This window comes from Capra hircus, chromosome 25 (assembly GCF_001704415.2).
Source record: "Capra hircus breed San Clemente chromosome 25, ASM170441v1, whole genome shotgun sequence".
NCBI lineage: Eukaryota > Metazoa > Chordata > Mammalia > Artiodactyla > Bovidae > Capra > Capra hircus.
Window position 1 is genome coordinate 7,475,334 of NC_030832.1, and position 23,237 is coordinate 7,498,570.

At 47.0% G+C, this 23,237-nt stretch overlaps 1 protein-coding gene across 3 annotated transcripts in view; it reads left to right on the top strand.

The window, feature by feature from the left end:
* Positions 1-23,237, top strand: part of ABAT (4-aminobutyrate aminotransferase) — an 85,851-nt gene that overhangs the window by 34,761 nt on the left and 27,853 nt on the right. For all 3 annotated transcript variants that reach the window (XM_005697947.3, XM_018040947.1, XM_013974927.2), the window contains exons 2-5: positions 11,026-11,140; positions 18,097-18,194; positions 20,423-20,452; positions 22,698-22,815. In XM_005697947.3, coding sequence (XP_005698004.2) covers positions 11,071-11,140; positions 18,097-18,194; positions 20,423-20,452; positions 22,698-22,815 — 316 coding nt within the window. In that variant the 5' untranslated portion in view covers positions 11,026-11,070. The remainder of the gene's footprint in view (positions 1-11,025; positions 11,141-18,096; positions 18,195-20,422; positions 20,453-22,697; positions 22,816-23,237) is intronic.

Here is a 23,237-nt window from a genome sequence, read left to right on the forward strand (position 1 = left end):
GACTGAGCAACTGAGCGCAGACGCATGCAGCATCCGGAATCTTAGTTCCCCAGCCAGGATAGAGCCCAGGCCCCCTGCAGTGGACACCCACAGTCTTAACCACCGGACCAGCAAGCAAGTCCCCATCCCAGTTTTATTTACTCTGAATATCTGGCTCTATGTGGACAAAAGACAGGAGAGGCGATTGATGTTTTGCACTTCCTTGACACTCTACTTTGCACACTGATAATCACCAGCAGCTGGGACCAGCCTTCCTCCTCAGGTTCAGGTCCCAGCCCTTTCTTTGGCGCTCTATTGTGTCCTCGGGGCCCCACTCCTTTCAATAAAAAAGCTAAACAAGGCATTGCAAGCTGTAGGGTTAAGAGCTTCAGCCACCTGCCCTCTGGTGCCTTGGGAAGCCTCCCTAAACAGACAGGTTACATTTGATGTCTCAGATGCTGCCAGACTGCAGGGGAGATGGGGGGAGGTGGATAAGACTGGCATGAGGATCTTGGAAATCAACACACATGTGTCATCCAGAAGGCCCCAGGTTTTGGCCAGGGTCACGTGATTGACGGCCATTGTGCCAGTCAACAGCTTGATTGGTTCAGAAGACGATGCATCAGGGGCTTTTTCATGACTCTGTCCTTGGATCTCCCCTCCTCTTCACTGTCTCTCCTGCACCAAAATTTTAAAAGCATAGGCTAGAAGAATTAGGAAGCAAGAAAAGGTAGGCAAACTTGGTCATATATTGATTTTTTTTTAAATTTTATCTTTTGGCCATTCCACATGGCATGCGGGATCTTAAGTCTCCAGACCAAGGATTGAACCCATGCCCCCTGCATTGACAGCGTGAAGTCTTAACCACTGGAGCACCAGGGAAATCCCTCATACACTGATGTTTGAAATGTGCAGGCAGCACTCTCCGTTCCCTGGAGCGGTCCTGAGTGCTGTAGGGTCACAGAGATGTTGCTTCTTGCACACCAAGGACCTTACGTGCCTTAGGGTAGGATAGAGTGCCTCGTGGAATTCAGACCTCTGCACCCTGAAAGGGAAGGTGGGATAAGAACTGGGATGTAGGGAAAGTGCCAAGTGTGGGCTGAGGTTGGAAATGAGTGCGAGGCCAAAAGATGAAGACTTTCTTGGGACTTCCCTGGCAGTCCAGTGGGTAAGACTCCATGCTTCCAATGCCAGGGGTGTGGGTTCGATCCCTGGTCAGGGAACTAAGTGTCCTCATGCTGCAGCCGAAAAAAAAAAAAGAAAATGCACAAACCAAAAAAGATGAAGATCTTCAGGAAGACTGCAAACAGTGACAGCTGTTAGGTATTTTTGTCCCTGTAAAGGAACTGTTTGTTGGTCTCCGTTGATTGATGAGGTTTCTGGGTAAGGACCACAACCACCAATCTGGTAATATCCCCCGATCTTGGTCTTCAAGCCCAGAGGGCCCTGGTTCCAACCCAGCTCCACGATCTCTGGCTGTGTGTCCTTGTGCAACTGTCTGAACCTCTCTGAGCCTGTCCCCTCACCTGAAAAATGGGAAGAGTAGAATTTGCATTTGGGGAGCAGATGAGATGGTGTGGGTCACATTCAGCCCAGCAGGCATTTGTTTGCTGAATCATAGCAGACCCTCCATCAGATCCTTTGAATTTCTGAAGCTAAGGCATTTCCAGGGGATTGTAGGAATACTGTCAGGCGTAGGTGGTACCTCCGATCACCAAAAGAGTGTTTCCAAGTTGCCCTCGGTGCAGACTGGGGAGAAAATAAATGGCCCGTTTGTAACACGCTGCGGTATTTGCACCCTCAGCAGTTCCTGGAGTCCTTAAAACGATCTGGTTTCTCTGAACAGGAAACGTGTCTCTTCTCATCACGCGGGCCTTATCTGCTGGTTTTTCCTGTCCACCCCCCAACCCCCCCCCCCACCTCTCGCAGGAACGCTGGGTCCCCAGGGCAGAGCAGAGCCTGTGTTCACTGGATTGACACCTGGTAAACATTCACGAAACTGAGCAAACAGACTCCAGTCCGCTGGCCCAGGTCAGCTTGTTCAGCGTTGGCACAGCATCTTTCCCAACCCAGATTCTGTTCTCTCACTCCCGCTCCCTTGTGGAGTCAGAAATCCGGAACTCACCCAGCACTTCCAGGACGTGCCTTTCCGCTTATGTCCTGCCTCCAGAAGGAAGCCTCTGCCTCTCCCATTCAGGGCTCGGGTTCGAAGCCTTGTCTGTTCTTTTCTCCTGTATCCTAGAGACGCCGTGTCCACGCTGCCTGCGTGAGGGATTTAAGTTCACCTTATTCTCCTGACGGGGCTTCCCAGGAGGCTCCATGGTGAAGAATCCCCCTGCCAGTGCGGGAGACCCGGGTTCGATCCCTGGGTCGGGAAGATCCCCTGGAGGAGGGCATGGCAACCCACTCCAGTATGCTCACCCGGAAATTCCATGGACAGAGGAGCCTGGCGGGCTACAGTCCATGTGGTCGCAAAGAGCCGGACAGGACTTTGTGACTGAGCACACACACACACATTCTTCCCGATAGAGCCTAGGGGCCTGGGGCAGTGTGGGCAGGTGAACTGGGAGACAGAAACCTAAGGATGGAGAGTTTGAGGCAGACAAGCTTCTGTCTCGTGGAAGCTAGATCTTCAGGCTCGAGCAGAGCCACAGATTTGCACGTGCAAATGGTCCCTCCCAGGACGTTAGACTGTAGAAGAAATGCCTTCCCTACAAGGTGGAGGTTTCTTTGGAAACTGAGAACGTGGCCTGCGAGGAGCAGTCTCTTCTACATCCTGTGTGCAGGCTTCAGTTGGCCAAATTCTGTGCCTTGTGACCATGTGGGTAGGTTTAATTCTTCCCATTTCACAGATGAGGAAACTGAGGCCCTGGTAAGCTCAGCAACCTTTTTTTTTTTTTTTTTTTTGGCCATGCCATACAGCTTGTGGGATCTTAGTTCCCCAACAAGGGATTGAATCTGGGCCCTTGGCAGGGAGAGTGCGGACCTCTAAGGAATTACTGAACTGAGCAACTTGCCCAGTCATCGAGCTACTAGGTGGCACATTTGAGCCCAGTTTCTGGCTGACGTTACTTTCTCAAATGCACCCTCGGTCTGTCTTAGGAGTCAATACTTGCCCGTTTCTAACAGTATTCCTCTCCCCTTATACAAGTCAGTGATGATTGTATGGTGTTCCATCAGCAGGTTATAGGAAATCATGAATTCATGAAAGCAGGGAGGAAGGGCCGGGGTCTGTTTTGCAGAGAAAGCTGGGGTGGGGAGGGGGCTTGGAGGAGGGAAGCCAGGTCCGAGATAAAACCTTCTGTCCCAAGGCCATCATCACAGGCCCTTGAATGGGGCCCTGTTAGCCATCTGCAAAGGCCAGGCCTCTGGCTTTATTGGTTGCCATGGCGACCCCTGGCCTTGACAATGGAGGCCCACTTAGCTTGAGCCCGTCATTGTGTCCCACTGAGTCTGCAGAAAAGCCGACAGTTGGGGCTGCAGACAGGGAAAGGAATGTCCCCAGCCTCTGCCAGCGTTTCTGTCTCCGTTCCAAGAGCAGATAGAAGAATGAGAGAGAGTATCTGGGGGGGCCTCAGAGAAGTCCAGAGGTTCCATCTCCAGCCAGTGACACATGCGAATGGTAGAGAGATGAGTCCGTCTTCATCGGATGGTTTTGGCGCATTTAGTGTGTATTCAATGATGGTTTGCAGCGCGGCACTGGGGCTGGGGATAGCTGTTCACCCGCAGCTAGGCCATGAGTCAGGTGCAATTGGGGTTGTCCCCATTTTACAGAGGAGGAAGCTGAAACCCAGAGAGGTTACTTAAGATGCTCAAGGTCACACAGCAGGCGAAAGAGGCTGGTTTCACATCAGGCACTCCAGCTCCCCAAAGGGCCACCTTGGTCTTCATCTTTTTCTCTTCTTTTTCATCTTTGGAATGTTTAACTTTCAAAGCCATTTCCAAGGACCTGGGGACAGTGGAGACCGGGGTCAAGTGCAGGGCCCACCGTCTACCCCTTAGGGAGGCGGTTGCAACCCTGCCTCGGGAGCGTCGCCAGTCCCAGGTCACACTCACGGGTGTCCCCGGAGGGAGGGGGTGTCATAGATGGAGGGCTCCCCTGATTCTCACCAGCAGCAAGGGAAAGAATCACTGGCTTTTGAGCCCCAAGACCGTGGGGGGTCATTCACCTCTGAGCCTGTCACCCGAGGCAGACACAAGATGTCACACAGAAGGTTCAATGCACACAATAGGTGAGCCGTAAGCGGCAAGCAGCACTGGGATTGATTGTTGTCGTTCAGTCGCCAAGTCGAACTCTTTGCAGCCCCATGCAGCATGTTTGTCTTCCCTGTCCTTCACTGTCTCCAGAGTTGGCTCAAACTCATGTCCGTTGACTCAGTGATGCCATCCACACGTCTCATCTTCTGCCCCCCTCCCCACCAGCTTCTCCTCCTGCCCTCAATCTTTCCCAGCATCTGTGTCTGTCTGTTTATTCTCTATGACTTTTTATTCATAGAAAAAAATCAGAAGCTTTTTTTTTTTTTTGCCCTTTCACTTGAATTCCTCTCGCCCTATTGATTTCAACATTGCTTCTGCCCAGCCCACCCTCCAAATGCACCAGGAAGATAAGAGGCAGCAGAGAGAACTAATTAGCATTTTAATTAAAGGAACCGGGATAGGGAGCGGTGGGTGGAAACCCAAGGACTCCTGTATCTGGTGAGACCAGGGTTTCAACTTGTTTTGACTGAAACCGCACACTGAGAAACAGATTCTTTGTAGGGGCTCCACGTGTCTGAAACAAAGGTCACCCCCCACCTACCGTGCGCTCTGATGGTTCCTATTTTCTTTAGTTTATTGATTGATTGAAATTTCTCTTTTGGTTCTCATCATGGCAAGGAGAAAAGTTCCTGTCTGATGCTAGCCTGCTTTTAACACCTGTCTGAGAGCTGCTCGTCTCCATCTTAGCAAGCAGATGGGACCCTCTGCAGAAGATGGGGCCCAGCAGAGGCTGGAAACCTTGGGCAGTCAACCGCATCCAGCTTTTAATTTCACAACCTGCCTTGATTTTATTACGTTCTTTCCCCGATCACTTTTATTTGCAGCAAATGAAAGTTTGAGGGAAGGATGCTGGGCAGTGATTAGTAGGGGCTGTTGTTGATCAGTCGTTCAGTTCTGTCTGACTCTTTGTGACCCCATGGACTGCAGCTTGCCAGGCTTCCTGGTCCTTCATTATGTCCCGGAGTTGGCTCAGACTCATGTCTATTGAGTCAGTGATACCATCCAACCATCCCATCCTCTGTCACCCCCTTCTCCTGCCCTTTATCTTTCCCGGCATCAGGGTCTTTTGCAATGAGTCGGCTCTTGGCATCAGATGGCCAAAGTATTAGAGCTTCAGCATCAGTCCTCCCAATGAATATTCATGGTTGATTTCCTTTAGGATTGAATGTTTGATCTCCTTGCAGTCCAAGGGACCCTCAAGAGTCTTCTCCACCACCAGCTATAGGAAAGTAATTTTAAATAGGAAAGTTTAAAAAGCAAGTTGATCTCGAGAAGTACGTTAAGTGGGGACTTCCCTGGCGGCCCAGAGGTTAAGACTCTGTGTTTCCACTTCACAGGGCATGGGTTCAATCCCTGGTCAGGGAGCTGAGATCCCACATGCCGCGTGGTGGGGCCAAAAAGACAAGGATTTCAGGGGCCAGGGGTGCCTGGCAAGCAGCCTGTTTCCCATTCAGAGTCGGGATTTCTCCAGCCCTGCCTTGATCCCAAGCCTCAGGGTGGGCTGGTGCTCAGAAAGCTCCCCCTCCAGCCCTGGATTCCTCGGGCCACCCCATCCCTTTTCCAGATGTGCAGCAGATTGCAGCCGGGGGGTGGGGTGGGGCCCGGTGGAGGGGAGGCTAGTGCCACTGCTGGGGCAGGAGTGGGGGCCAGGGGCAGCGCTGCAAGGAGTTCTCCATAAACTGCGCCCCAGATGCTTCTCAGGGTCAGAAGAGGCCTCAGCAACGACATGATCCTACACCCACGTTTTACACACAAGGAAATGGAGGCCGGAAGTGGGGTGTGTCTTCGATTCCAGAGCCAAACAAGGGCTGTGGTGGACAGGCAGAGACTCAGTGACTTCGGAGTTAGGGGAGGGGAGTACTACTATTAAATTGCCCTTTTAACACGGATTTCAGACCTGCTCACTAATTTTATTTTTTTAATTATTATTTTTGTTTTTAGCTGAGCACGGTCTTCATTGCTTTGCACCAGCTTTTTCTCTAGTCGCGGAGTGTGGGGACTACTCCCTAGTTGCTGAGTGGAGGCTTCTCATTTCAGCGACTTCTCTTGTTGTGGAGCATGGGTTCAATAGTTGTGGCTCAAGGGCTTAGTTGCTCCTCAGTTGTTCTGTAGGATCTTCCCGGACCGGGGACCCCGGCATCGGCAGGCAGGTTCTTAACTACTGGACCACCAGGGACATCCCTGGATTTACATATCCTCGAAGTTTCAGACATAAACAGAACCTTACAATAGGAGACCCTTTATGTCTGGATTCCTGCACTTACGATGTCTTTAAGGTTCATGCATGCTGTATCAGTGCCTCTTTCTTTCCTTTTCATGGTGAATAATAATCCATGGCATAGACAGACCACATGGTGCTCATCTGCTCATCCATCGGAGCCCGCTGGGTTGTTTCCACCTTTTGGTGATTGTGAATGGTGCTACTGTGAACATGTGTGTTCATGTTTTTCTTCAAGTTGCTATTTTCAGTTCTTTTGGGTGTATATTTAGAAGTGGAATTGCTGGACCATATGGTAATTCTGTGTTTAACATTTTGAGGGACCCATAATTCTCAAACCACCCACTCTAAGGCTGGGGGTTTAGGAGCTGGTCCCTGGCTTCTTCCTTGCCATCAACTCCCACCCGACTTGATGTTCTCCACTCAGCTCATCCTAGCAAGTCCCTCCCCCCAACTCATCAATGACCCCAGCATCTCATTAACATCCTGAGTACCTATGCCCTCCTTGCCCTCTGGGACTTGGCTGAAGAGGTTCCTTCTGGATAAGACAAGAGCAACTGGCACCTTCCTTCCTTCGGAGGGTCTCTAGTGGGTTCCATCTGGCAATTAGAAGATTTTTTTTTTAATATTTGTTTACTTGGCTGCGCTGGGTCTGTTGTAGCATGCGGAATCTTGAATCTCTATTGAAGCATGTGGGATGGTATAGTTGCCGCTTCCGGGGCTAGTTCCCTGACCAGGGATAGAACCTGGGGCCCCTGCATTGTGAGCATGGAGTCTTAGCCACTGGACCACTGGGGAAGTCCCATGACCTAATTCTGTGCATCTTCCATTTCACCGCTCTGAGATATCATGCTTGAGTCCATGGGCATTCCTCATCCTTTTATGCCTTTGAGCATTAGCTCAGCTTCCCAGGTGGCCCTAGTGGTAAAGAACTCGCCTGCCAATGCAGGAGACATAAGTGATGTGGGTTCGACCCCTGGGTCAAGAAGATCCCCTGGAGGAGGGCATGGCAACCCATTCCAGTATTCTTGCCTGAAGAATCCCATGGACAGAGGAGCCTGGCACAATATGGTTCATAGAGTTGCAAAGAGCTGGACACGACTGAAGCAACTTAGCATTCATTTCTTCATTCATTACCTCCCCTTTCTTTCTATGGCTTCTGGAACCTTGCAGCTTTTCAAGGGGCAGCACCGCCACACACATACGCTTAGAATTAATTCCTCTGTTCCCCTGGCAGCTTGTTTATACCAGCAAAGGTAAAGATTCCATTCTGTCTTATGCAGAATTAGCTGTTGACAGTGAACTGGGCATTTCTTTATCTACATATCCTGCCAGGTTATTTTAAGGATTTATTGACATGATGGGTAAAGCAGTTACTACATTAAATTCTCCTGTTTTCTCCCCCTCATTCCTCTGACACTAAATTATGAGCTTTAGAAAGAGAGCAGCATTTTATTCATCTTTGCTTTCTCCTGTGTCTAGATAATGCAGTGCCTTTCGTGAAACAGGTACCTGATTAATTTTGTTGATTGGATTAGGGGGCCAGAGAAAGTGAATGAATGACATCAACTCTTCTGATTGTTGGAAATATATTGTGCTGAGAAGTAACCTCTGATAGAGATCAGGTTTCGTTATAAGGTCAGTTTCAACTGCGGGCCACTGAAATGTCACCGAGATATATTTCCCAATGTGACATTTTGTAATTGAAAGTGTACGGGTGTGACTTTCACTTTTGCAGAGCTTTCAAATGTTAATATTCGAGTTCTCCGAGATTCTCGCATTTTCAAACACATATCTAATGGAAATTGAATAGTGTGGAGTCCTTAGTGCTCCCATTTGAGACGAATAGTCTTCAAAGAGAGATAGCAATCGCTCTTTCTGCCTAGTTGTGTTGTTGCGCTTAGTCACTCAGTTGTGTCTGACTCTCTGCAACCCCATGGACTGCAGCCCGCCAGGCTCCATGGGATTTCCCAGGCAAGAATACCGGAGTGGGTTGCCATTCCCTTCTCCAGGGAATCTTGCCAACTCAAGGACTGACCCTTAGTCTCCTGCGTCTCCTGCATTGGCAGGCAGGCCTTCACCACTAGCACTATCTAGTTACCAGGCTGCTAAATTAACAGGGTTGCATTGAGTTGTCTGTTCTGGAATAGATCAAAAAATCCATTGAGTTATCACAGAAAGAGTCTGGTTTCTCAGTTAATTTATGGTCACACTTTCCAAGACCATGCTTTCCTCAATAATATTTTCTCAGGTGAAAAGCAGCAAGATTTCCTCTCTTAACAGGAATATTTGTATTCATCAAGCCCCTTGCTTCTATAGTTAGGTGTTTTGCTAGTCACTGAATTAATCCATGTTGTCATGAGCAAGGGTTTGGGGTTAGGCAGCCCCAAGCAATCCTATCATCAGGCCAAATACCATGACCTCTCTGAACTTCTATCTCCTCATATCAGAAATGGGGAGATACCGTACTCCCTGGATGGTTGAGCAAATCGAGGGGGATCAAATACCCTTCAAAACAGTCACTTCTTGGAGGAGGAAATGGCAACCCACTCCACTATTCTTGCCTGGAGAATCCCATGCACAGAAGAGCCTCGCAGGCTACAGTCCATGGGAGTCGCAAAGAGTCGGATGTGACTGAGCATGCTCACACATTAATTAAATGCATCAATATGTTTTTAGAGAGGGATATGATCAATTAGTTTGAGAAGCACTGCCCTGGGGGTCTTCTGGTCTCACTTATTTCTTTCCCACACCTAGAGTTGCTAATATTTCCCACCCTATCTCTTTTGACTTTTTTTTTTTTTTTTTTTGGTGGCAAAGGGAAATAATAACATTTCAGCAAAAGATGGAAAATTTCAAAATCACTCCTATTCTAAGCTTTCAGATAATAGTGGTTTCCACTGTGTGTCTATGTGTTCCCTTCTAATCTTTGTCCACATGCAAGATATATTTTTTCATAAAAGCCTTCTGTTACAACATTGAAAAAAAAAAAAAAAGGCAGTCACTTCCATCCTGGAGGATTCTGGTGGCTCAGATGGTAAAGAATCCATCTGACATGCAGGAGACCCAGGTTCAATCCCTGGGTTGGGAAGATCCCCTGGAGAAGGGAATGGCTACCCTCTCCAGTATTCTTGCCTGGAAAATCCCATGCACAGGGGAGCCTGGTGGGCTACAGTCCACGGGGTCACAAAGAGTCAGACACGACTAATCACATACAGGCCACACCACAGCAGAAACCATTGCAGCATTGTAAGGTGACTATACTCCAATAAAAATGAATGAATTAATCCATATACAGTGAGAATCAGAAAAATAATAAGATAAATGAAGGCATCCCATATTCATGTGATTGCCATTTTGTGAATAAAAATTATATTAAAAAAAAAAAAAGCAGAACCTGAAAATTCCACATCCTGGAACCCTCTTGGTCCAGAACACACTTGGGATGGTTGGTTGTGCTGGAGAAGTCCACCCCTCAAAATGGGCCCCGGCTACTGTTCTGGATCTGCAGGGTTCCCAGCGACCCAGCCACCAACATTCTGGGTGTGGACAGGGCGGGGGGCCTCCTGGCCTCCCCCACTGAGCGGTCACCAGGACGCCTGCTCTAGAGTTTTCTCCATCTGAGTTTTTCCATCATGTAGGACACAGGCTGCTTATCCAGGTGGACGAGGCCCTCTCACCAGCTTGCCCACAGAGGGTCCTCCAGCCAACTCTGTCCTCTCTCTTTGTTTTTCCATCTGGAATGTGGGTGTAATAATCCTACCTAGATACAAGGTCAAGAAAAACACAACGTGGGGAACTTCCCTTCCAATGGCTGAGACTCCAGCTCCCAATGCAGGGGCCTCAGGTTCGATCCCTGGTCAGGGAACTAGATCCCACATGTCACAGCTAAGAGTTCGCACACTGCAACTAAAGATCCCCCATGCTGCAACTAAGACTCAGCGCAGCAAAATAAACTAGAAAATTAAAAAAAAAAAAAAACCCACAAGGTGAACAGGCTTTGATTTAAAGTGTATATACTCTGGAGACCTCCCTGGCAATCCAATGGTTAGAATTCTGTGCGTTCACTGCCATGGCCTGGGTTCAATCCCTGGTTGCGGAACTAAGCTTGTGCAAACCAGGCAGTCAGAAATTTTTTAAAAAATAAAGTGGGACTTCCCTGATGGTCCAGTAGTTAAGAATCTGCCTGCCAATGCAGGGGATACTGGTTCGATCCCTGGTCTGGGAAGATCCCACGTGCCAGGGAGCGACTGGGCCCAAGTATCACAGCTCCTCAAGCCTGTGCTCCTCGACAAGGGAAGCCACTGCAGTGAGAAGCCTGCCCACCACAACTGGAGAGTAGCCCTGATGGCCTCCACTAGAGAAAGCCCTGGAAGACCCAGCAAAGCTAAAAAAATAAATTATAATTTTTTTGAATCATAAAAAATAGAGTGTGCCTTCTGCATGAAAGCAAAGGCTCTGATAGTAGCAGAACCTTCTCTACCATGTGGGGAAATGGTGGGGAGTGGGATGCTTGGCCAGCAAGGGCGTGGCCTCTGTTGGCCTGACTCTGAGTTTCTGGTTTCTTTCAGGGCCAGAGCGTGTGACGGGGGTCTCTGTTCCCAGCGGAGGGGACCATGGCCTCCATGTTGCTCACCCAGCGGCTGGTCTGCAGCTTCCAGCACAACTACCGCCTGTTGGTGCCGGGTAAGCCCTGCGGGATCTTGGCAAGGACTGGTCCTAATGGAAGATGCAATCCAGCCCAGAGACTTAGGGGTCCAGAAGAGTTCTTGGGGACAAAGGGAACTGCTGTCCCACCCACCCCCAAGAAACTGTCCCCTTGGCTGCCCCTCCCATCTCCAGCATGTGCTCCTGTGCCCGGGAGGACAGCTCAGCCATGAGCAGGGAGCTGATCTGCCCTGGAGCTGCTCTGCTTGCCAGAAGGGCCCAAACCATCCCCACAGGGACTGTTGGGGGAAATACAGAGCTAGGTTTGCTGCCAAGAAACAAGGAAACTACAAAAACCCTTGTAATTCACCTAAAAGCTTCAAGGACGCTAGAGAGTGGGCCCTATCCAAGGAATGGCCACCCTGCCCCTCCCTCTCCCTTACCTCCACTCACCCTGCACCCAAATGGCCAGCAGCTCATGCAGTCACCGCAGCCCCTCTCAGTTCAGTTCAGTCGCTCAGTCGTCTCCAACTCTTTACATCCCCATGGACTGCAGCACACCAGGCTTCCCTGTCCATCACCAACTCCGGGACTTTACTCAAACTCATGTCCATAGAGTCGGTGATGCCATCCAACCATCTCGTCCTCTGTTGTCCCCTTCTCCACCTACCTTCAATCTTTCCCAGCATGAGGGTCTTTTCCAGTGAATCAGTTCTTGCATTTGGTGGCCAAAGTACTGGAATTTCAGCATCAGTCCTTCCAATGAGTATTCAGGACTGATTTCCTTTAGGACTGACTGGTTTCATCTCCTTGTAGTCCAAGGGACTCTCAAGAGCCTCCTCCAACACCACAGTTCAAAAGTATCAGTTCTTCAGTGCTCACCTTTCTTTATGGTCCAACTCTCACATGCATACCTGACTACTGGAAAAACCATAGCCTTGACTAGACAGACCTTTGTCAGTACAGTAATGTCTCTGCTTTTATATGCAGTCCGTCTCAGATGCTTCCATTTTTCTCTGCCTCACTGAGTTCAGGCAGCATAGCCCAGTGAGCACCCTGCCTGTATGATCTCAGGAGACCTCCCTCCATAGGTCCCACAAGGAAGGAAAGGGTGAACCCCAGTTTACACATGAGAAAACTGAGGGTCAGAGAAGGCAAGTCACGCAGCCCCTTGAATGCAACTCAGATGTGGGAAATAGAGCCCACCGTCCCAAACCCAAGGAGTGGACTTGGAGACACCAGGTGCAGCGAGAAGCAAGGCTTTAATGATGATGTTGCAAGATCAGGCGTCTGGTGGGCAAGTTACAGTGGGGTTTTTATCCTCTCAGCGCCCAAGTCCCTCCCCCAGTCCCTCACTGGTTGTGTACTACGGGGTTAACAATCTTCCTGGGAAAGTCACCTGGATTTATTACTCCCCCTTTGTCTGGATTTTCCCACGCAAGTATCCTAACAGCTATTACATCAGCAAGCTGTCCCTCTAGGCTAGCTGTCCTTGAAAATGGACCACTATAAGTTTTTCTTACGTCAGTCCAGCTCCAAACACTGGATTATTATCCACCCCCTCAATGTGCCTCCTGGGCTCTCTGGGGGCTCTGTGGTAAAGAACCTGCCTGCCGATGCAGGAGACGTGGGTTTGATCCCTGGATGGGAAAGATCCCCTGGAGAAGGAAGCGGCAACCCACTCCAGTATTCTTGCCTGGGAAATCCCACGGAGCCTGGCGGGCTGCAGTCCATGGGGTTGCAGAGAGTCGTGCATGACTTAGCGACCGAGCATGCATGCAGCTTGCCTCCCAGCAGCTCTGGGAGGAGGAAGCTTGTGGTAGCCTGCTTCGGATGCCTGCCCCTCCACGTCGCCCCCAGTTCTCAGAGCTCCATGCTTGCCACCACGATGTCCCCTTCTTATTGTGTGTCCCATCTGCCTTCTGAAGACAAATTGTCAGTGGAGTCCTTGGTCTCCTTGTTGAATGCGGCAGGCGTTTCTATCTTGAGTGTGATAAAAAGCAGGAGTGTTCTCTCCTCTCCCACAGGCTTTATTTTTAAATATTTTAGATGTGCAGAGAAATTGCAAAGACAAAGAGATCCCACACGCTGTTCACCCAGTTTTCCCCAGTCTTATCATCTTGCATCACCAGGATGCATTTGTCATTGCTGAGGAACTGACCTTAGTACTTTGATCTGAACCGAAGAACTCTAGACTTGCGTGTGAATTTCGGCAACTTTTTCTCGGGGCCTCCTTCTGCTCCAGGGTCCAATCCAGTTTCATTGTCTCCTCTGGTCTATGAGTTTTCTCCATTTTTCCTCTTTTTTTTAAAACGTTGATAGCCTTGAGAAGTTATTAGTGGGTTTTGAGGGTTTGTTTTATTTAATTAGAAGATAAGCATATTAATGCTTACCCCTAATTATGTAACAAATAAACTCCAATGATGCAGGCCTGTTGTGTTCCAAGTAGAAGGGAGAGTCATTAGCACGGAAGATTCATCAGGTCTTAGCTGCAGCTCATGACTACCTACCTAGCACAGGCTTAGTTGCTCCACGGCTTGTGGAATCTTAGTTCCCCTGACCAGGGAATGAACCTGCATTCCCCACATTGGAAGGCAGATTCTTAACCACCGGACCAGCAGAGGAGTCCCAGGTGTTTTGTTTTAAACAAACGCAGAGCAAATAACTCCAGTTGAACTTAATCTTGATTTTGGCTAGGCTCACATAGAGAACCCTTGCTGTTTGAGAAAATGGCATTTATTTATTGCTCTCAGAAGAAGATCTAGAGGACATTAAAAACATCGGATGGCAGCTTTTACAGTTTGGAGTTAAAAACTGACTCTGTGGATTGCACAGTCATGGAGGGTAGTGAGCATCATTATCAGACCCCAGAGGATTGGGTTGAATTCACCCATCCTGCCTGGTCTTGCCTGTCAGGGCACGCCCCTGCCTTCTGGGTGTGCTATTTTATTCATGAATGAAAATGTTGGATCATTCAGTGTTGATTCAAACTTCTTCCTCCTTTTGGTAGTAATTTGCCTTTGGGAGAAGTGAGTTGTTTTGCTGCGAATGTTTCATTTCAAAAATCCACACTAGATGAGATGGACTATACACCCATGATGCTCACAGCATCTGGGAAAGGAGAGGTCCAGTGGACAGACTGCCAGCTTTGCCACTTTCCATCTGTGTGACTCTGGGCAAATTAATTGGCCTTTCTGAGCGTAGTGTCTCCTTTAACATAAGACTCATAATAACATTTACCTCCGATAGGGTTGTGAGGATTACGCGAGGTAATCCATGGAAATAACTCGGAATAATGTCCAGTATGTTCACCGTGAGTGTTCAATAAACGGACATCTGCTCACACAGCTGGATAGAAGGGGTCCTGGAAAAGGCTTTCTTGGTCATTCAAATCGTGTTCTTTTTTCTCGTGGTTTATGGCACTACATGTCTTCATTAAGTGTTGTGTTGGCATTTGGTTATTTTCCTCTACGAAAAATCACAACTGTGATACAGTAAGAAAAGTACAAGTTTTCTGGACTCAAGTTCTGGCCTTGCAAACTCACTAGCTATGTGACCTCAGGAGACTTGCTTAACCTCTCTGACCCTCATCTGTGAAACGGGGACAGTATCTTCTCACAAGAAGGTTGTGGATTAATCAAAACAATAGGTGAGGGGCTTCCCTGGTGTTCCAGCGGTTATGACATCACCTTCCCGTGCAGGGGGTTCAGGTTCGATCCTTGGTCTGCGATCTGAGACCCCACAGGCCTAGGGGCCAGAGACACCAAAACATAAAACAGAAGCGATATTGTAACAAACTCAGTAAAAACTTTAAAAGTGGTCCGCATCAAAAAAAAAAAAAAAAGGTCTTTAAAAAAAGAATGAAATAATAGGCGAGCATTTTCCTGAATATATGTGAGCTTCTCCATCTTCCTTTTTCCAATAGCACATTTGCAAACAAAAAAAAAACCTCACCAGACTGCGATTTTCAGAATTTCTGCCCAGCATTTTTGCCCTGTCCCATCCACACCCAGAAAGACTTGGAACACGGTAGGAACCAGTGCGGTTCCTGACCCAGGTGCATCTGCCTCGCGCCTGGCTTGGCATCCCTGTCTCATGCCCCATCCATCTCCGCTGTGCCTCCCAGGTCCTACCCCACCCCGCCTCCCAGCCCTGTTTACTTATGGTCCCGGCATCCTCGTAACCACAGCTCTCCAGGACCTCACACGCTCCGCCTCAAGATCCTTTCAGCTGCAGGTCCCACTGCCAACTGCCTCCACCCCTGGTATTCCTGCTTTCAAACCCCCAAGAAATTGCTACAATGTAACGTCAAGACATTTTCTGGAGAAAGGAAAAGAGGACTTGTGTGTCCTCATGAGAGGACAGCTTAGAGAATGACTTACTGCTTATAGATGTCCCACTTTCCGCCCTTCTCTGGAAAAAAAGGAAGATCAGCAGGTTAAGAGCCCTATTTATCCAAGTAGACCTGTTGAATGCAGGTCTGGTTGGAATCAGTCTTGACCAGCAATGCTGAGTTCAGGCCAAGGAAGCGAGAAACAGTTGAGTGTGTATGCGTTGTTTTTTTTTTTTTTTTCTTAAAGTCATCAGTATGGTCCATGATTTTTAACTCTCTGCTGTTGGAATAAGATCTTTAGGAATTCCTTTTTCATTGTAAGATCAAACAAAAGATAGTAAAAGCTGGTATCTTCATGCCTGAAAATAAGGGTGGTATTGGATTTTAACTGGATTTTATGTTCAAAGGGCTCCACTTTATTGCATAATTAATTCAGAAACCTTCTTTGATATTCCAAGCAATTATGAAACATTAAGAATTTATGTTTTCTAATATCATGGCTTTTTATAGATTGGCAGGTCATGTGTGTGTGTGCGTGCATGTGTGTGTATGACAGACACTAGCGTGTTTTAGTATTTGTTTCCCCTCCTGTGTAATGCAATAAATAGCAACTATCCCTCAGGGTTGTGTAAAGATGAAATAAGATCACATACATGATTTGTTTTTCTTTTTTAAAAAAAATTATTTATTTATTTTAATTGGAGGCTAATTACGTTACAATACTGTGGTGGTTTTTGCCATACATCAACATGAATCAGCCACGGTGTACATGTGTCTGTCCATCCTGAACCCCCCCCCACCTCCCTCCCCACCCCATCCCTCTGGGTTGTCCCAGAGCACCGGCTTTGAGTGCCCTGCTTCATGCATTGAACTTGCACTGGTCGTCTGTTTTGCATATGGTGATATACACGTTTCAATGCTATTCTCTCCAGTCATCCCACCCTCGCCTTCTCTCGTGTAGTCCGAAAGTCTGTTCTTTACATCTGTGTCTCTTTTGCTGTCTTGCCTACAAGACAAGCAAGACATCTTGCCGTTGTTACCATCTTCCTAAATTCCTTGTATATGTGTTAGTATACTGTATTGGTGTTTTTCTTTCTGGCTTACTTCACTCTGTATAATAGGCTCCAGTTTCATCCACCTCATTAAAACTGATTCAAATGCATTCTTCGTAATAGCTGAGTAATACTCCATTGTGTATATGTACCACAGCTTTCTTATCCATTCATCTGCTGATGGACATCTAGGTTGCTTCCATGTCCTGGCTATTATAAACAGTGCTGCAATGAACACTGGGGTACACGTGTCTCTTTCCATTCTGGTTTCCTTGGTGTATATGCCCAGCAGTGGGATTGCTGGGTCATAAGGCAGTTCTATTTCCAGTTTTGTAAGGAATCTCTCACTGTTCTCCGTAGTGGCTGTACTAGTTTGCATTCCCACCAACAGTGTAAGAGGGTTCCCTTTTCTCCACACTCTCTCCAGCATTTATTGCTTGTAGACTTTTGGATCGCAGCCATTCTGACGGGTGAAGATCACATACACGATTTATGTGAAACATCTTATTGTTTAGTCACTAAGTCATGTCCGACTCTTTCTGACCCTAGGGACTGTAGCACCCTCTGTCCATGGGATTCTCCAGGCAAGAACAATGGAGTGGGCATGCCACACCACTTTCAGGATCTTAGCTCCCCAGCCAGGGATTGAACCCTGGCCAGGACAGGGAAAGCATCAAAGTCCTAACCACTGGACTGCCAGGGAATTCCCATCTCCTGGATGATTTTTAATTGACACAACTTGGAGCACAACTCGAGGAGATGCCTCTGACCTCTAGTGGCTGGAGGCCAGGGATGCAGCTAAACATCCTATAGCACCCAGGGCAACCTCCCACAGCAAAGAACCATCCAGCCCATAATGCCAGCAGTTCCAGGGCTGACAAATTTGAGTCTATATATACATATGAAGGAGACACAGGTTTGATCCCTGGGTTGGGAAGATCCCCTGGAAAAGGAAACAGCAACCCGTTCCAGTATTCTTGCCTAGAAAATTCCATGGACAGAGAAGCCTGGCAGGCTACAGTCCATGGTGTCCCAAAAGAGTCAGACATGACTGAGCGTGCACACACAATACATATGGATATAGATTAATTTTTTTTACAAAATTTGGATAATTTTTATTATGGATACATAATATTCCCAATATTCTACTGTCCATGAAAATGATGGGACATGGCACATTCTATTTACTGACCCTCCTTTGTTGGATGTTTAGGCTGTTTCCTCTCTGTTGTTGTTAGAAATAATGCTATGGTGAATATTTTTAATCTACATCTTTTTGCACTGGTCCAGTTATTTTCCGGATGAATCCTGAAAACTGAGATTGCTCAGTCAAAAAGACTAGGAAGTCGGCATCACCTTAGCCTCACGACAGTGGGATGTGAGCATGCCTGCTTGCCTACAGCATCACTGGCAGCAGGCTTTCCCACTTCTTGAACTCCTCAGGGTGCTTGTGGTACCCATGTCTGACCACACTCAGAGTTCTGGGATCGTCAGGCTGGCGTGGGTCTCAGGCCCTGGCACTGCCTCTGTTGGGCACTCCCAGCGTTGTAAGGGCAGGATTCTCGTATCCTCTATGCTCAGGGGTTTCTCACCACCTCTGTTTACTGCAGGTTCCAGACACATCAGTCAGGCTGCAGCCAAAGTCGACGTTGAATTTGACTATGATGGACCTTTGATGAAGACGGAAGTCCCAGGGCCTAGATCTCGGGTGAGTTGAGCACACTTGAGTGGTGTGTTTCAGAAAAGAGCGAAAAGGGCCCATGGGGCAAAAACACAGCCATGCTGAGGGCCCTGTATCCTTAGCTGCTTTCAGAGAGTTCACCGTTAGAGATCCAGAACTTTAAACCAGGCCATCCTTCCATAAGAAGTCAAAGAAGTCTTTCTAGAGGATATGTTCAGTTCAGTTCAGTTCAGTCGCTCAGTCGTGTCCAACTCTTTGCGACCCCATGAATCACAGCACGCCAGGCCTCCCTGCCCATCACCAACTCCCGGAGTTCACTCAGACTCACATCCATCGAGTCAGTAATGCCATCCAGCCATCTCATCCTCTGTCGTCCCCTTCTCCTCCTGCCCCCAATCCCTCCCAGCATCATAGTCTTTTCCAGTGAGTCAACTCTTTGCATGAGGTGGCCAAAGTAAGTTATCAATTGCTGTAATAGTGCTGCATAACAAACAGTCCCAAAACCTCATGTTTTGCCATACATCAACATGAATCAGCCACGGTGTACATGTGTCTGTCCATCCTGAACCCCCCCTCCCACCTCCCTCCCCACCCCATCCCTCTGGGTTGTCCCAGAGCACCGGCTTTGAGTGCCCTGCTTCATGCATTAAACGTGCACTGCTCGTCTGTTTTACTTATGGTGATATACACGTTTCAATGCTATTCTCTCCAGTCATCCCGCCCTAACCAAGTTGCTCATGCATCCATGGTTAACTGGCAGTTGGGTAGGCAGCTGTGTTGGGCTCATCTGTGTGCCTGAGGGATGACTGTCCACTAGTTGATCTAGGTTAGGCTAGTCTTGGGTCGCTGTGGTAATGTGGCTCTGCTTCACGGGTCTCTCATATTCCAGCCAGCCAGCCTGGGCTTGTTCTCACGGTGATGGAAAGGAGTGCTTGCCCTGTGTCTCTTGAGCCAGGCTCCCCACTGACCCACCATTACTTCCACCTTGTTCTGTTGGCCAAAGCAAGTTACATGGCTTGTTTCTGAGTCCAGAGTCAGGGGCTGGGGCAGAGCAACCCACCAATAGTGAAAGAACCTGGCTGTGTGATGTAGCACAGGGCGTGTGTGGCAGATGCCTCCCTGAGCTTGACCTTAAAGGGCCACAGGGAGCAACTGGCAGGAGTGTGTTCCGTTCTGGGTGAGGGGAATGGTGACAAGCCCGCAGGGGGACAGTGCATGGTGTGCGAGAGACTTTGGGCAGCTCAGAATCCCTGGAGTAGATGTTAGAGACACAGACAAATGTGGCGAGGGGTGTTGCGGCTTCTCCCCAAAGAAGCTACAAAATCTGCATACACCACCCTGTGCAGGTCTGGTTAGCCTTGATTCTGGGTCCTGAGTCCAATACTGTTTCCAATGTTTGCATCTAAAACATAACAGTGTAAACCTTTGTGATACAAATTTCTTTTTTCTCTGCATATTTTGCAGGTTTTATCCATACACAGTGTCTTTGTTTTTTAAAAGTCAAACGATGTTTCTTTTGACATTGAAACTATTTAATAAACTAGAAGTCCTTGTGCTCATGTAAATAATTGTAGCTATTTTGCATGGTCTTTTGCTAACAAAAGAAGACTTTTTTCATGCATATTTCTGTTGATGAGGGGTGAATTTTAATTTAATAATAGTAAAATAGCTGGAATAAATTTCATGTTCTTATCATGAATATTATTCTGTATTTTCACATGGAAATATATGATTTTATGACACTAATTGCTAAAGTTTACTTTCTGTGACTTCTTTTCAGAAGTGAAATCCTTGTAGTAGTAAAACCCCGAGTTTATAATTCCCAGCTGCTATGTACAATTGTACAAGTGATTCATGGAATGTTCAGATCATAATTATAAATGGTGCAGATTTCTATTTCCCTAATGGTGTGTTAGAGCTTTTTTTTCCCTAAGTAAAAAAAGAACCCATGCTTTTCTGGACATTAGATAAATATCTTTAGCTCCATTTTTTGTGGTTAAATATTTTAGTTTACTTGATTGTTATCTTTGAAGTGTCCAACCCTCCAACCTGTCTGTTGTACTGGTAATTGAACTGACAAGAATCATTTCCCACCGACTATTTCTCTTAAGGATTTTAAAAAATATGTATAATACTGTTGACTAACTATTAAGTTACTGACATGAAGGGGGGAAAGCCCCAAGACTTGGGAAAAGATGAAAGATTTTAAGCAAGTGTATGTCCTTGCTATGATGCTTTTTTCTTCTCTCCTGCAGGAGCTAATGAAACAGTTGAATATAATTCAGGTGAGTGGGGATGAAATAGCCATCCTATCTTTGCTTCTTGGTTACAACTTAATCTGTGCTGATTCTTTTTATAAAACATGCTTTTGTTCTAAACCTTTTTTCCCCTAATTTCATCTGTTATTTCTTCTTTGACTCGTTGGTTTTTTTTTTTAATATTTGTTTAATTTTTTATTTGGCTAAGCTGGGTCTTAGTTTCAGTATGCAGGATCTTAGATCTTTGCAGCATGGGGGATCTTTAGTTGTGGCGTGTGGGATATAGTTCCCTGACCAGGAATTGAATCTGAGCCCCCTGCCTTGGGAACATGGAGTCAGCCACTGGACCACCAATGAGTGGTGTCCCCCATTGGTTATTTATATAGTGTAATTCACACATTTTGGTGAACTTCCCAAACTTCTGAGATTTCTAATCTCCTTCAACTGGGGTTGGAAAACTTATTCTGAATGATTTCAATCCTTGGAAATTTATTGACCCTTTTTTATGGCCTGGCATGTGGTCTATTCCAGAAAATGTTCTGTATGTGCTTGAGAGGGACGTATACCCTGCCTTTGTTGGGTGGGGTGTTCCACACGTGTTTGTGAGATCTGCTGATTTTGAGTGTTGTTCACGTCTCTTTCCTTGTTAATCCTCTGCCTGGTTGTCCTATCCGTTAGTGAAAGCCAGGGACTGAAGTGTCTAGTCTTATAGAATTATCGTTTCCCTTCAGTTCTGGCAGGTTTCGCTTCATATATTTGGGGCTGTATATCAGGTTTCCCAAGTGGCTTAGCGGTAAAGAATCTGCCTGCAGTGCCGGAGACATGGGTTTGATCCCTGGGTCAGGAAGACTCCTGGAGGAGGGCATGGCTACCCACTCCAGTATTTTTGTCTGGAGAATCCCATGGGTGGAGGAGCCTGGTGGGCTGCAGTCCATGGGGTCGCAAAGAGCCAGACGTGGCTGAGCAACTAAAGAACATCAGCTGCTTACATGTTTGTGGGCTTCTTTGTGGATGGACCCTTCTGTCACCATAAAACGCCTCTCTTTACCTCTAGGAACGTTTTGTTTTTTTAACCGTTTCATCTGATATTAGTATAAAACATCCAGCTTCCTTATGATTACTATGAGAATCATGTATGTTTTCCTATCTTCTTACTCTCAACCTAATTTGTATTCTAGAATCTAAAATATATCTCATGTAGATGACATATCACTGAATCTTTTAATCCAGTCAGACAGTTTCTGATTTTTTTTTTTTTTGACTTGCCTAATCCATGCACAGTTAATGTTACTATTGATGTAGTTGTATTTACAGGTTTGGTTTTATTTTCTGATTTTTTAAATGTATAACATTTGTTTATTTGGCTGCACTGGGGCAGTGGCATGTGGGATCTAGTTCCCTGACCAGGGATTGAGCCCAGGCCCCTTGCAGGGGGAGCAAGGAGTCAGCCACTGAACCACCAGGGAAGTCCCTGGTTTTATTTTTTGTTCTCTTTCTCTTGTCCTTTTTTGTTCCTCACCTTATTTTCTACTATTTTTTGGTACATAATGTGAAAATCTTCTAGTGTACCATTTGCATTTCTTTCACTATATAATATATGTATTATATTATCAATATATAATCACTATCGTTTTTTAGTTTTCTTAGGCCCTAAGACTTACCATATACATCTTAACTTTCCAGAATTTTCTTCAGATTTATTTTTTAATCTTTTCTGTTGGGATAAATAAAACACATACAGAAAAAAAAAATCATCAAATACAAATCCACAGCATCATAAACGATTATAAAGCAAATCACCTATGTATTGATAATTACCTGCAGGGCAAAAAATCCTACACTGTCAACAACCACAGACACCATCCATGTGTCTTTAAATGGTCAGGACATCGTTTGCACCCAGGTCTCCTGCACTGCGGAGGCTTCCCAGGTGGCGCTAGTGGTAAAGAACCCACCTGCCAGTGAGGGAGACATAAGAGACACGGGTTTGATCCCTGGGTCAGGAAGATCTCCTAGAGGAGGGCGTGATAACCCACTCCATTATTCTTGCCTGGAGAATCCCATGGACAGAGGAGCCTGGTGGGCTACAGTCCATGGGGTCACAAAGAGTCGGACACAACTGAAGTGTCTTAGCAGGCATACTCCTGCATTGCAGGCAGATTATTTACTGTCTGAGCCATCAGGGAGGCCCTTTACTTCAGCAGTTCAAGCTTAGTCCTGAAAGACTGAGGGTCTAGGGAATTTCAGTGATCCAGTCTCTTCTTTCCCCAAGAATGCAGAGGCTGTACACTTTTTCTGCAATTATGAAGAAAGTCGAGGCAATTACCTGGTGGATGTGGACGGCAACCGGATGTTGGATCTTTATTCCCAGATCTCCTCTGTCCCTATAGGTAAGAGCTGGAAAATAAATCCTTGGATGGAGCTTCTCTCTCCATGCTTATCTGGACTTCAGTCACTCCTTCCAAGAGACACATCCTTGTGTGTGTGGCCAGACACTTCCCTCAAGGGCAGAGAAAAAGAACAAGTCATTTGCAGAGGGTATATTACAAAAATAACTTTACATGTCTTTTCTCATATACTCCTCCCCCAAAACCCAACAAGTATGGGTCTGGGTGAATATGCCTGTTTTGTAGGTAGATAAGCAGAGCTTGGAGAGGAAGCACAGGTAGGCTGTGATGTCCAACGTCAGCAGTCTTAGGACTCCTGGAAGAAGATCGGAGGTGGGGATTCAGTGACAGTGGTTAATTAAGGGAGAGCTTGGTGGGGAGGCGGAGAGGAGGGAAAGGGGAGGGAGAGAAACAGCAGAGAGCAG